This window comes from Nomascus leucogenys, chromosome 20 (assembly GCF_006542625.1).
Source record: "Nomascus leucogenys isolate Asia chromosome 20, Asia_NLE_v1, whole genome shotgun sequence".
NCBI classification, from domain to species: domain Eukaryota; kingdom Metazoa; phylum Chordata; class Mammalia; order Primates; family Hylobatidae; genus Nomascus; species Nomascus leucogenys.
This window is the reverse complement of record NC_044400.1, coordinates 11,577,675-11,593,146: the sequence shown is the minus strand read 5'-3', so window position 1 is coordinate 11,593,146 and position 15,472 is coordinate 11,577,675. Positions and strand designations below refer to the sequence as shown.

At 33.7% G+C, this 15,472-nt stretch overlaps 1 protein-coding gene across 1 annotated transcript in view; it reads right to left on the bottom strand.

The window, feature by feature from the left end:
- Nucleotides 1-15,472, bottom strand: part of LRP1B (LDL receptor related protein 1B) — a 1,933,392-nt gene that overhangs the window by 219,773 nt on the left and 1,698,147 nt on the right. Inside the window, exons 63-66 of the mRNA XM_003267617.4 lie at nt 10,088-10,181; nt 2,836-2,952; nt 2,603-2,722; nt 782-901 (exon numbers count right to left, since the gene is read on the bottom strand). Of these exons, the coding sequence (XP_003267665.2) occupies nt 782-901; nt 2,603-2,722; nt 2,836-2,952; nt 10,088-10,181 (451 nt within the window). The remainder of the gene's footprint in view (nt 1-781; nt 902-2,602; nt 2,723-2,835; nt 2,953-10,087; nt 10,182-15,472) is intronic.

Sequence of the window (15,472 nt, the reverse complement as noted above, 5' to 3'; positions counted from 1 at the left end):
GAAAAACTTTGTCTGTTCTAATCAATTACTAGATGAAATGCTTTTTGCTTATCCAACAACGCCAAATTGGCATATTTGTCTACAGAACAGGCTCAATTAATGTTAATAAATGCTGATAAAATGAATTACACATAGCAAATACTCTTGATTTCTGTCTCAGTGTTAACAGCTTTAACATAGAATCAAATACATTAAACAAAATAAATATATTGTCCATTTCTGCAATAACAAGAAATAATTATTGTGAATAAAATTATTTTAAGTGAAAATATTAATGTTTCAAAAGCAAATGCTGACTTAAATGATCACTGTCATCTACTAATATAGAACAGATGCTTTTTATTATCTTTTTTCACACCGTATTGTATTAATGAATGACATACAATAATCACTGAATAACTACAGAATCTTAGGGATTTAAGCAAAAAAATGAATTCTAGAATGATATGAATATAGTGTTTCCTTATTTCTCTTCACTAAATGCTAATGCTATCATGTGCCCACTCTAATATAAGAAGACAATGGTCTTATTCTAACTCTTTGGTCTATCTTTTATAAAGTTCTGGGTTATATTAAAGAATACTTACTCTTCCATCTTATCACTCCAGGCTTTCTGTAAAGTAGCTAACCTGAGTTTTTATGAATCTGTGAACACAGAGACAAAACCTTTTCAGGTAAGACCTTAGTTTCAAAAGAATTGTGATCAAATTTGTTTCACTGTGGTTGTCGCAGACGATGACCCAAATACGGAGAGATAAGACCCAGAGTCACAGACACTCACCGCAGTTGGCCTCGTCTGATGCATCTGCACAGTCTGGATCCTCATCACAAACCCACAGCTTGGAAATGCAATGTTTCGTAGTCTTACACTGGAAATAGTCTGGAGAACAGCTGTTTTCAGCTTAGGAAGAAAACTGCTATTAAAACGTAGCTTTGGAGAACATATTTATTTATTAAAAGCAAATTTTACAGACAAATGTTTAAGACAGTTTATCGAAAAATGTATTGTCTTTAAATTAATAGGACTCTGAAGGTGAGAAATTTTAACTTTTAATTCCTTTTTGAGATACTCCTGATATCCTCTCCAGTAAAAATAAAGAAAACATATTTTTGCAGTGATACACTGATAAATATCAGAGTTTTCAAAAAACTGTTGATTAGATATTTGATACTAATTTTAAGAATTAAGAATTTAGGGACTTTCAAAATAAGTTTTTTTTCCAGAAAAAAATAAGAATTCATAGGTATACATTTGTGTAAACTGAAAAACACTAAAATTGGAAGGTATTAAGTGAATAAGGAAATAAAAAGTACAAAGTTTATCAAAATGTCTAGGAATTGTGTTGAGTTTTATATATATGTGGAGTCTTGCTCTGTTGCCCAGGCTGGAGTGCAGTGACACAGTCTCGGCTCACTGCAACCTCCACCTCCCAGGATCAAGTGATTCTCCTGCCTCAGCCTCCCAAGTAGCTGGGATTGTAGGCTCCTGCCACCACGCCCAGCTAATTTTTGTATTTTTATTAGAGACAGGGTTTCACCATGTTGGCCAGGCTCATCTCGAACTCCTGACCTCAGGTGATCCACCCACCTTGGCCTCCCAAAGTGTTGGGATTACAGGCATGAGCCACTGTGCCTGGCCTGTGTTGAGTTTTTGAGGGAAGTGAACATCCAACTTAGACTGTAAACTGCATCACAAATCCTAGACACTTTAATGGATCAGCTTCTAGAATAGCTAACCATAAAGAACTGGTACTGACTTTATTCTGAATGCACCATCTTAATCAAATTGCTGGATGAGTGCACATTATTTACTGATAAAACTTTTTGAGGAATAAAATAAAACTTCAGCAAGACAAAAATGTTGACAGCGGTTCTGTTGAAACCCTGAAACTTGACAGATGCTCCATTGTTCACATAATCTGCATGTGTGAGTGTGTGTGCAAGCATGTGCATGCCAGCCTATGTGCATATATATGTGTATGGTATAAACTGTCTTGCCTTCCATTTAACGTAATTTGAATTTTGGTGGAAGATGGAAATATGAGATGAAAAGAAACAAAATATTTTACTATTAAATAGTTTGTTAAGATATGTTAAATGGAGCATTATTTAGGATGTTGTAGAAGTTAAACTTTTGTTAGACTATTTTGCCCAGATTTTATATGTCTCTTCATGAGTGCAACATGTATTTCATGGAGAAAACACTCTCTAATTAAAAATAACTTAATTTCAAGAAACTGATTAATCACAGAAGTAAATTACCTCTATCTACTTAATATGGGCAAAAATAAATTAAAAAACATAATCCACTGCCACGTTTTATTTGATGCTTCTGTTAAGGATGATGTGGATGAATGAAAGTTGTTCATGTTTGTCATAATTTACAGGTAGATTTTAAAGTAAACTTGCCCATATTTTCATTTCCTCTATATTTTTATTTAGAGCTTCTATCCCAGTTGGCACCTATTTCTAATTATTTGACCATAATTTCTTTTTAATTTGTCTACATCATATGAATTTATGAAGTATAGTAGTAATTTTTAGACTTATTTTAGTTAGGAGTCGAAGATAAGACAAGACAGAGTATTTTGAGGTGACTTACGACAGTCTCTTTCATCTTCCTCATCACCACAGTCATCTTGCCCATTACATCTTAAGTTTACTGGGATACATTTCTGGTTCTTGGTACACTTGAATTGACCTGACAGGCAGACATGTGTGTCTAGAACATAGAAAGAGAGAGAGCGAAAAAATATGTGTCTGAATTTAAATCGCACAGACGTAATCAGCTGAGAATTGGACTTATGTTCATTAGTTAGGAATTTAATCACCTACCACAGTTGAGTTCATCAGAATTGTCTCCACAATCATTCTCTCCATCACAGATGAAAGCTGGTAGAGCACAGAGTCCAGTCCCACACTGAAATCGGCCTGGCTGACATTTAAATTCAGCTAGGGGAGAAAGCATAGATATTGTGGAATGGTAATCTTACCTCACAACTTCTTAAACAGAGTTTCTGACATACAAGATATTTACTATAATAAATGTATCCTGGAACACAACGTGAATGTCTCTTATCTCGATAGCTATTAGATTCCAATGTTTAGCTATACTTTGAGCAACTCAGATGGCCTCCAGATAACATTTAATAAACCATACTTTAGAAGATAGGAATTAATAACATATAAATATATTTTTTAAAAAATTTAAAAAACATATAAAAGTCTCCTCATTTTAATGAAGTGATACTGAGAGGTTAAGTTGCAGAATGAAATTTATTGTAACAAAAACTCTTATTCCAATATCATTTTTTAAGAAATCATTTCTCCTTGATCATTTGGTGACCTATGGTGTGTATGATTTGTCCACAATACATATTCTCTCTTTTTTTTTTTTTTCTTTTGAGACAGAGTTTTGCTCTGTCACTCAGTCTGGAGTGCAGTGGTGCAATCCTGGCTCACTACAACCTCTGTCTCCCATGTCCAAGCAATTCTACTGCCTCAGCCTCCCAAGTAGCTGGGATTACAGGCGCCCACCATCACACCTGGCTAATTTTTTGTATTTTTAGTAGAGATGGGGTTTCACCATGTCGGCCAGGCTGGTCTCAAACTCTGGACCTCAGCTGATCTGCCCACCTCGGGCACCAAGTTTTGGGATTATGGGAGTGAGCCACTGCACCTGGCCCACAATACATATTCTCCAGCACAACATAAAGCAAATGCTTTCTATATCTATCATATTTTAAATCAGATTTATCAATATTCATCCCTATAATCTGATTATTATACAAGAGAACAATATCTCATAAATAGTAAATATTTTATATACTATACATATAACAAATAACTCCCAAGTGATAATGCATTTTATCTTATCATATCTGAGAATAATAATAATAAGGCAGGATCTGCTGAGGATCTACTATGTATCAGGAACTGGGCTAGACCCCTTCACATACAGTTACTAATTTATTTATTTTTTAATTTTATTTTATTATGATTATACTTTAAGTTTTAGGGTACATGTGCACAATGTGCAGGTTTGTTACATATGTATCCATGTGCCATGTTGGTGTGCTGCACCCATTAACTCATCATTTAGCATTAGGTATATCTCCTAATGCTGTCCCTCCCCCCTCCCCCCACCCCACAACAGGCCCCGGAGTGTGATGTTCCCCTTCCTGTGTCCATGTGTTCTCATTGTTCAATTCCCACCTGTGAGTGAGAACATGCGGTGTTTGGTTTTTTGTCCTTGCGATAGTTTACTGAGAATGATGATTTCCAGTTTCATCCATGTCCCTACAAAGGACATGAACTCATCATTTTTTATGGCCGCATAGTATTCCATGGTGTATATGTGCCACATTTTCTTAATCCAGTCTATCGTTGTTGGACATTTGGGTTGGTTCCAAGTCTTTGCTATTGTGAATAGTGCCACAATAAACATACGTGTGCATGTGTCTTTATAGCAGCATGATTTATAGTCCTTTGGGTATATACCCAGTAATGGGATGGCTGGGTCAAGTGGTATTTCTAGTTCTAGATCCCTGAGGAATTGCCACACTGACTTCTACAATGGTTGAACTAGTTTAGAGTCCCACCAACAGTGTAAAAGTGTTCCTATTTCTCCACATCCTCTCCAGCACCTGTTGTTTCCTGACTTTTTAATGATGGTCATTCTAACTGGTGTGAGATGGTATCTCATTGTGGTTTTGATTTGCATTTCTCTGATGGCCAGTGATGATGAGCATTTTTTCATGTGTTTTTTGGCTGCATAACTGTCTTCTTTTGAGAAGTGTCTGTTCATATCCTAAGCTGAAACTGGATCCCTTCCTTACACCTTATACAAAAATTAATTCAAGATGGATTAAAGACTTACATGTTAGACCTAAAACCATAAAAACCCTAGAAGAAAACCTAGGCAATACCATTCAGGACATAGGCGTGGGCAAGGACTTCATGTCTAAAACACCAAAAGCAATGGCAACAAAAGCCAAAATTGACAAATGGGATCTAATTAAACTAAAGAGCTTCTGCACAGCAAAAGAAACTACCGTCAGAGTGAACAGGCAACCTACAAAATGGAAGAAAATTTTCGCAACCTACTCATCTGACAAAGGGCTAATATCCAGAATCTACAATGAACTCAAACAAATTTACAAGAAAAAAACAAACAACCCCATCAAAAAGTGGGCAAAGGATATGAACAGTTACTAATTTAATCTCCCCATAACATTCTCATTTTGGCCTTACCATTTTAGCTATGAGTAAACTAAATTTACTGAATATGAATCACTCACCTAAGGATGCACAACTTTAAGTGTCAGACTCTGAATTCAAATCTACTATGTTGTTTGCAATAAAACACTTATCTTTTGACTAACGATTTTAATGCAGATTATTGATTTTGAGATTAATATTATCTTTATTAGCTCAAATAGTGAATCAAACACTAATAAATAGCATTTTTAACTTTTTTGAGAAATAAATTATGCTTTTATAATAATATTAAATAAAAATTTAAACATTATTTTAAAAATAACTCTATATGTGGCTTGCTTCCATAGAAATAAGTGAGTTCTAAAATGTTGAAAGTTATTCACTTCCAATCTATAACATTTTGTTAATTAATAACACTAAATATTTAAACTGAATGACACAATTATCTCATACTTTAAGCATGTGCCTGTCCTCTATTTCATTTTGCTTTGTATACAATTTTCTTTAATACTCCTTTGCTATCAAAACCACCCCCCACCAGGAAAAGGTTGCAACTATTACAGGAATGCTTTGAAATAGCTTGGAAGCCCATCTGACCTTCAAATCTGTCTCTAGAATAATCTTAAGTGTATTAGAGTATTATAAGAAACATTAGTACAAATTTGTGATGCCAGAGAATTTTGATGCATTGCTCTTTACATTTATATAAATAACATTATGTAAGCTTGCAAGTAGGGGACCCTGGGATGAGGCTTTCCTGTCTTTTCAGGTGAAGTTATAAGTATTGTCAGCATCTCTTATTGTCTGCAGGTATTGATGATGCATCTACCTGAAAGTGAAATCTAAACATTCCATAGACTCTTGCATATAATTTTCTACCTCATCATGACTCTCAAGTAAAGTGTCATTCCTACAGATATTCAAAGCTCTTAACCCATCAACTACAAGTAAAAGCTCATTTGCTATACTAAAAGAAAGCTCACAGAGACAATGCAACCAATAAAAACATTTAAGACTACTAGAAGAAAATATAGAGGGAAATTTCCATGACATTAGTGTGGGTAAAAACTTTGTGGATATGACTTCAAAAACACAGGCAACAAAAGCAAAAACAGACAAATGGAATTACATCAAATTAAAAAACTTATGTACAGAAAAAGAAACAATCAACAGAGTAAAGAGATAATCTATGAAATGGAAGAAAATATTTGCAAACAGTACATCTGCTAATGGGTTAATATCCAAAATATATAGAGAATACTCAATAGTAAGAAAAAAAAACTCATTGAAAAATGAGCTGAGGACTTGAATAGGCATTTCTTTAAAAAAATACACAAATGGCCAACTGTTATATTAAAAAATACTCAACATCACTAATTATCAGGAAAATGCAAATAAAACCACAATAAGATATCACTTTATACCTGTTAAGTTAGGCATTGTAAAAAAAGAAGAAATATAAGTGTTAGTAATGATGTGAAGAAAATAAAACTCTTGTATTTCATTGGTAGAAATGTAAATTAGTACAGCTGTTTTGGGTAACAGTATGCAGGTTTCTCAAAAGATTAAAAATGTAGTGACCATATGATCCAGCAATCCCACTGCTAGATATACACAGGCATACCTAGAAGATATTGGAGGTTCAGTTCCAGACCACCACAATAAACAAATATCACAATAAAGCATGTCATACTTTTTATTTGTTTCCTAGTACATATAAAAGTTATGTTTACACTATACTGTAGTCTATTAGTGTGCGATGGCATTACATTTAAAAAAACTGTACAAAATTAAATAGAGTTAGGTAGGGCCTTGCTCTGGATTTGGCTTTGGCTTGAGGAACTGCTGTGGATGGCTTCATCTTCTATCCTGACCACTGAAAGTTTCTTCACATTAGCAAGAAGGCATCTGTACTGTCTGGTCATGTGTTCACTGGAGTAGCATTTTTATTTTCTTATAATAACGTTTCCTTTGCATTCATAATTTTGCTGACTGGTACAAGAAGCATAGCTTTTGGTATATCTTGTGTTTTGAGATGCCTTTCTCACTGAGCCTAATAATTTCTAGCTTTCGATTTAAAGTGAGAGACATGAAATTCTTCCTCTCACTGGAACACTTAGAGGCCACTGTGGGGCTATTAGTTGACCTAATTTTAGTACTGTTGTGCTTAGGGAATAAGGAGGCCCAAGGAGAGGGAGAGAGAGAGGAAACAGTGGGTTGGTAGGCAGCCAGAACACACACAATATTTAACAATTAAGTTTGTTGTCTTTTATGGGTATGCTCTGTGGTGTTCCAAAACAATTACAATAGTATTAATAATATCAAAGCTACTGATCATATCACTATAACAAATAGAATAATAATAACAATGAGAAAATGGAACTAGTGTGAGAATTACCACATTGTGACAGAGAGACAAAGTGACCACATGCTGTTGAAAAATGTCACCAACAGAAAAGATTGATGCAGCATTGCCATAAACCTTCCATTTGTGAAAAATACAATATCTGCAAAGTGCAGTAAAGAACAGCACAATAAAATAAGTTTTGCCTGTATATCCAAAGAAAATAAAATCGTTATGTTGTAACACTATCTGCATTCACTTGTTCGCTGCAGGTTTATTCACAGTAACCGATATATGAAATCAACCACAGTGTCCATCAATGGATGAATGAATAAAGAAAGTGTGCTGTATATACATGAGGGAATAATATTCAATATTTTATAATAGGAAATCCTGTTATTTGTGACAGCATGGATGAACCTGGAGGACATTATTTTATGTCATAACAGCCAGGCAAAGAAAGACAAATACCACATGATTTCACTTATATGTAGACTCTAAGAAAGTCAAACTCATAGAGACAGAGAATAAAATGATGGTTACCAGAGGCTGGAGATTGGGGAGATTAGGAAGATGTTGTTCAAAAGACACAAAATTTCAGTTAGATGGAAAAAATTACTTCAAGAGATCTATTGTACATCTTGTTGACTATGGTTAAAAGCAATATATTGTACACTTGAAAATTGCTAAGAGAATAGATTAATAAGTATTCTCATCACAAAAAAGCTAAGTATGTGAGGCAATGCATATGATAAATAGCTTAATTTTGCCATTCCACAATGTATATATACATGATAACATCATGTTGCATACCTTAAATATATAGAAATTTACTTGTCAATTAAAAAATGTAGATATTAGTATTTAACCAAAACAAGGATCATAGAGAAGCTCTTAGATAACAGATGTCTTTTAGACATCAGTGCCTCAAAAAGACACTAAAGTAATATTTGATGACCACATATTCTGAAAGGAGTTAAATGGAAAAATTCCTAGTACTAAATCTGTAGTTAATTTTTCACATCAATATGGTTCCGGGATGAAATTTCAGTCAAAATTACAAATAGAGGTCAGGAGCTGCAGGTCATTATAGTGACATTTTCTCAGAGAACAGTAAATCTAGACAAGAAAGATCATCTTCTTAATTAAAGGACTAAATTAACATATTCATTCTTGTTTATTTCTAGGAATTACAAATGTAAGTTGCATTTAGTGTATTTACTGTTATCATAGAAAATTTACTTTATTGTGGGGAAAGTAATAACTTTCTCTTAATAAGAATTTCAGTAAGGTCACCAAAATAATTTATTCTTCCTTTGATATTCCTTTTAACTTAATAGGTTTTTTGAAAAGAATAATTCAGGCATAATAGTATACCTATCCCACAGAGATACTACTCTTTATATGTTGTCTATCATAGTAAAAAACAAAAACTATATTTAAAAAATCAAAGGGCAGTGGATCTTTCAGAAACATAAGATTATATTAGAAATGCAATGAGTTTTATAACATTTTTCCTTTTCATTGATTTGATTACTTACTGCTTTCAAACATATACACCATATGAAACAACTTCAATGTGTGAGAGACTAGGGCATGACCAGAGAGATGGAATACAGCCTATCTAAGTAACTATCTAGATACCCTAAATTTCAAAAAAGCTTTATAATAAGGCGGTAGCAAGCTCTACAGTAGAAGAAGATAGCCAGCTTTTTCTGTCTTTCTGCAGTACAAGCCTAAGGATTTTGAACTCAATTGTCAAGGCCAAATCATGGCAACCATGTACTGGGATGTTGAGGGAATTATTGTGATTGACTACGAGCATCTTCAACCTGACAGTGAAGTATTGGAGTGACCCATGGAGTGAAGTACAAGAGGCTATCAAGGAAGGAAAAGTCTGCTGACGTCCCATTACAACCAAAGTTACCAACGATTGCTGAAAAAGCAGCAGCTAACCACGCCAATTATAGTCAAATGTCAAGACATAATTGGTAGTATCTTTACAGCAATTGCTAAGAACATACTAAATTACCTAGTGGCAATCTAATGATTTATATCGGAAAAATCAGACTTTTTAAGAATTTTCAGGATTTCAATGCTGACAGTAAATTTGAGAAATTATACTACTTAAAGATAAGATTTCAGTCATTGAGTGACATTCTGGAAACTTGCCCATTTTTACTTCTAACTTGCTGACATATTAAGTCAAATTAATGCTGCTTATTACCCTACTGATCACTACATGAAGTAATGTCATTATTCCACAAGTAATCAAATTTGAGAAAGAAACAAAATCTAACACAAATGGCTGATGGCGCCATTCTAAACGTAACAGTTATCAGAGAGATAACCAAGATATTGCAACAATTTTTATTTTACTTTTAAAGAATGGCACTTAAAATTTTTCTATTTCAATTTTGGAAAAGTGTCAGAAGGCAATACTTTAGGTGTAGTTTCAATTTTCCAGGTCTGGGATATAAGGAACTCTAAATTCTGAATTTCAACATTTGCCAGCATACTCACGACAGTCATCAGGTTCATCAGATCCATCACCACAGTCATCCACGGTGTCACATTTCCACCAGAATGGAATACATTTGTCAGTTTTGCAACGAAACTAAAAAAGAAAAAAGAAAAAAATGTTGAAGAACCCAGTGAATATATAACAGATATTTTAAAATTTGGCAACACAGCCTAGTCTACTTTTTTGCTGCAAATGTGAACAATGGTGATTTTGGAGAATTCCACAATAGGAACTAAATACACAACAAGCCACAACATGATCTTCCAGGAGAGCATACTGTTCAGGAAAACCTCTTGAGATGACCTGCAAACACAGACAAGCTCTCACATTTACATGTTGTCTGCAGAGCTACTTGGTTTTTGTGGTTGGTTGGTTGGCTTGTTGGTTGAGATAGGGTCTCCCTCTGTCACCCAGGCTGGAAGGCAGTGATGTGATCTTAGCTCTCTGGAGCCTCAACTTCTTGAGCTCCAGAGATTCTCTCACCTCAGCCTCCGGAGTAGCTGGGACTATAGGTACACGCCACCATGCCCAGAAAATTTTTATATTTTTTGTAAATATGAGGTTTCACAGTGTTGCCAAGGCTGATCTCAAACTCCTGGCCTCAAGTGATCCTCCCACCTGGGCCACCCAAAGTGCTGGATTACAGGCATAAATAAATCACCGCACCAGCCCTAAAGGGCTACTTGTACACTAAAGCAGCAGAGATGAGTAGTTGCTACAGAGATCCTGTGGCCTGAAAAGCCTACAATATTTACTATCTGGCCCTTTACAGGAAAAATTTGGCAAACACTAAATAGGTCTAAAAGCTATCAGGAATATCAGGAAGAGATATCCAGTTGAACTAATTTAGGTAATTTGAATTAATTTAATTTAATTGCATTTTATTCAGAATCTTGGGCAATTCAATTAACATCTCTCAGTCTGTGTTCTTTAGCCACCAAATGAGGATCTGAAGATAATCTGTAGTATCTTTTCCAGCTCTGTCATGCTGTAATTCCATAAAGATTCCTGAACACTGAAAATACCGCCTTTAGCCATGATGAGTATGGGCCCCATATAAATTTTAAGAATATCTCTTTAAAGCAGTTGAGGCCAACACAGTTCTTTGCGTTAAAATTCCTAATAAATACACATGATCTTTTAGGACAAAGAGAAGTTCTGATAATTTTTAAAAAAGAAGTAAAAATAAGGCTCAACATTTTTTTTTTTTTGCTGACTTAAAAAAAATGAAGGCACAGAAAAAAACTCTTGTAATAAAACTGTTCTCCAGATTCCCTAAAAAAAAAAAAAACTTTTCACTAAAAAATATTTATTAATATGTTTTATTTGTTGTATTTTCCTTTCCACTTGAAACAGCTAAACAAAAAGCCATGAGAAAGATAATAATTCTATTATTTATAGAAATGGAAATTTTAACTCCTCCCTTTAAAAATTAACTATCAAGTGGCAGATTAACACTAGAGAAAGTAAGTGAGTTGTTATATGGCAATATTTATTTACTTACAGGCTATTTAGCACACCAGTGACTTGATACTGGAGACAAACTACAGAAGTTATTATTGCATATTACTTTTATGAGGGTCATTTGAACCCAAATGTAGCTGCTGAGACAGAGTAATTATTGTTCCTACTAACTTCATTATTGCCCAAATATAAACAGTGACCAAAAACTCAGTTAATTTATGTTTTAGTAATCTATTATCGTAAACTAATTATTTTCTCAGTACCATTCAGACAGAAGAAATTAAAGACAAAAATCTCACTTTCCATACAGAGCACATGCATCTGGAGTAGCTGCCACTAAAAAAATTCACTTGAAATTAGTTAAACCAAGCAGTATATAAGGTTTAGTCAATTTCTCCTGGTATATCAAATTATTTTCCTCTTCAATTTAGTAGAACTTCAATGAAAAGCGTATATCACAATATTCATCTAGAATTGAAAACATTTCTCAATGTTAATTGAGATGATTTTCTAAAAGTTATTAACTTCTTTTAGAAGTGTTTATTTTGTTATTCCCATATAAGTGACTGACAGCAAGCTGGCATTTATCTTAGCATGTTACATACAAGGAAGATTTTGACAGAAAACTGTAGCCTAGGTTTAATTATTGCTAATGAAAATAGATTAGCAATCTAAAGGTTTATTCATTTAGAATACTGTTACTTTCTTCAAATAAGAGATTATTTGATGTTGGTTTTTGCTAAATTTGTCTGGATATGATGGAGTGAATTCATGATAGATTTACATCATTTAAAAAATATGAGTGTGAATTTTTTCTCCCAGTGGCAATACAAGAAGGAATAGAGCTCTATGAATCCAATGGGAGATCTGACCATTCAACTGATTTTTCCATATTTGCTTAGCTTGTACATGTCTGTTGTGTTTTTTTTTTCCATAAAATAGGAGCGGAGAAAACTTATCTTTATAGACAGTGACTGTCTGGGGATATGAGGGAAAGCAGTTACCTTTAACATTAAATATTTCTAGTCATTACAATATATTAAAACACATTAGTATGAGAACATCAGGTCTCATGAGTATCCTCAAAGTCCAATCATGACTGGAAAAATATCTGAATTGTATGTATTTTTAAATTCACTAAATGAACCCAATTTAAATAAACATGAACTGTTGGAATTATATATGATATAATGATTTTGCTCTTCTTTTGACTTTGAAAATAACATTAAAGGGTTTTGAGTTAAGGGAGGCCAGGGTAGAATACACTTATCTTATTTTTCATGTTAATCAATATTTTATTCTCACAGGAAGATCTCTTCTATTTCATGTCTTAGCTTCATTTTTACATACTTAAATTCAGTGACTTAAAAAAGATTAATGCTAAATATAAGTATAAAATAGTCTTCATCATAAATGTTCTCTAAGACTAATATCATCATAAAATAAACTGTAGACTGTAATTATCACCCACAAGTAAAACCTATAAAGAACCTACTAAATACATGTCTACTAATATGAATACAGGGATAAAATGCAATCCCGATATGGTAAAGTTTAGTTGAAACAAGAAAAGTCTCCATTTTAAAGCTTAAGTAAAGCCATTATTAAGTTGACTTTTTTCCTAATTAAAATGATTTTCATTAAATATTTGAAATGACTAGTGTTCTATGAATTGAACTTAATTTTTACTAGATTCTCAGATTATGTTTTCAATCCTAATAGAATTCTTATTGATGTGATTTGCCTCTTTGTTTCTAAAATAATACTATTTGGGGAACGTGCCATTTGTTGACAATCATTAGATGATAAATCAAAATCCCTAAGTAAGAATAAATAAAGAATGCAAAATTTTCATCAGGATGCTTACTAGCCTGATTCTTAACTGCTTAGATTATTTGCTTCCTTTAAAGTTCTACGTCACTGAAAATCATGTTTCTACAAACTGATTTTTCTTCAAGAAGTATAAAAGAGATAGATTTTCCTCTCATTAGATCAGAAAAGAATCAGAGGTAAAATGGCCTCATAAACGAGAATATTTACAGGGATAACCACTAACAGTTTGCATTACCCGTTCTTCATAAACTTTTTTTCTTTCTTTTTTTTATTTGTTTTTATTTTTTGAGGCAAGAGTTTCACTCTGTTGCCTAGACTGGAGTGCAGTGTCATGATGTTGGCTCACTGCAGCCTCTGCCTCCTGGGTTCAAGCAATCCTCATGACTCACCCTCCCGAGTAGCTGGGATTACAGGTCCTTGCCACCATGCCCAGCTAATTTTTAATATTTTTTAGTAGAGACGAGGTTTCACTATGTTGGCCAGGCAGCTCTCCAACTCCTGACCTCAAGTGATCCACCTGCCTCGTCCTCCCAAAGTGCTGGGATTACAGGTATGAGATACCAGGCCTGGGCAATTAAATTTTTCCTTGAAGATGAAACTAATGAAGTGATACCTCCTCTTTTTTTGTTGTTTTCAGAAGTATAGTTGAAAAGTATTGTCCACATTTGGATTTTTTGCTCTGTCTTGCTATTGTTAAGTTTTTAAAAATTCATGATAGACCATTGGGGGTATTTAAAAATTATAAATATTTTAGTGTTGTCATCATGGAAACCAAATTGGGAAATAATTTTATTAGATAAATAATACTTTCAGGGTGAGTTAGGTTTTCATTTATTTGACTAATCTAATTTGTTGGCATTGGATAAACAGTTATAGGTCTTCATATGTAATATTTTGAAAAGTGTTATCCCTTTGATGCTTGTAGTGAGGGTGATGTTTTATTCTCTGTGCCTTGCTATTTGAGATGTTCATCTGTGCTTCAAAGAATACTGTGACTTTGCTCTATTTTTAGTTGGCTATTAAGTCCTCGTCACTGTAGTGGCTCAGGCAGGCATCATCTCTACTAAGCCAGTGACAGCCTTAGTTTTGGGCCTCAACGGACTGATATATGTATGATCATTCCAAAGCAAGGGACCAAAGATTATTTTAGAATAACCTGGATGGAGGTTACCTGAAAATTTGACTAAACAGCACCAATAGTATTAATAATTCTATTTTAAAATATTAAAAAATGTGATTTCTGTCTTTAATTTTACCACTAGAAATAATTCAATTGCTAATTTTATCTCTCATAGTGACTTACATATCCAGCTCTTTAAAAATAATTGTTTTACACAAATACTCAGGGATTTATAATTAGAATAACACATTTTGTAATAAAGCAGAGTCTATGGCTTGTGCTTTCAAAGAGCCATCAGAACCTCTTGAGGGCAGCTCACACTAATTATATACATAACTTGTTTACGTAAATTTCAGCTGCAGTATAGGGCAAGAGTAATAATAACAACACCTACTATGTACCAGGGACTTTTCCCATTTGATCTGTATATGGCATAGAAATATTATAATCCCATTTAAAAGATGAGAAAACCAAGGTACTAAGAAGTAACGCACTCAATTTAAAGCCGAGTCTGCGTTATGATCACAAACGGTCTGGCTTCAGAGTCTATGCCCTTAACCTCCACACATTCTGACTCCCTGAAAAAGTTCTAATTGTTGTTATTTATGCAGTTCTTTCATGTATGATACTCCTAAATCTAATCTGAAAGGCAAGCTGGGCTAAATTTAGCTTCTCCATTTTGAAGATAAAAACAATCTAAGAGAAATTCGGTCTCTTGCAATGAAATCATTGCTAGTAACTAGAAAATCAGCGAATTCAAACACAGAATTCTAAAAATACATTTAGTCATTTTAAGAACAAAATATAGTTTGACAGTTTTATCTTAAATCCAACAAGATAGTGGCTCATGTGTTACAAAATCCAGTTTTATAATGTCATATGACTGTTGTCCAAAATTTGAAAGTAATAAAATCAAGTCCATGCAACTACCATACAGTAGACAACTTAACTCCTGGGATATCTTCAA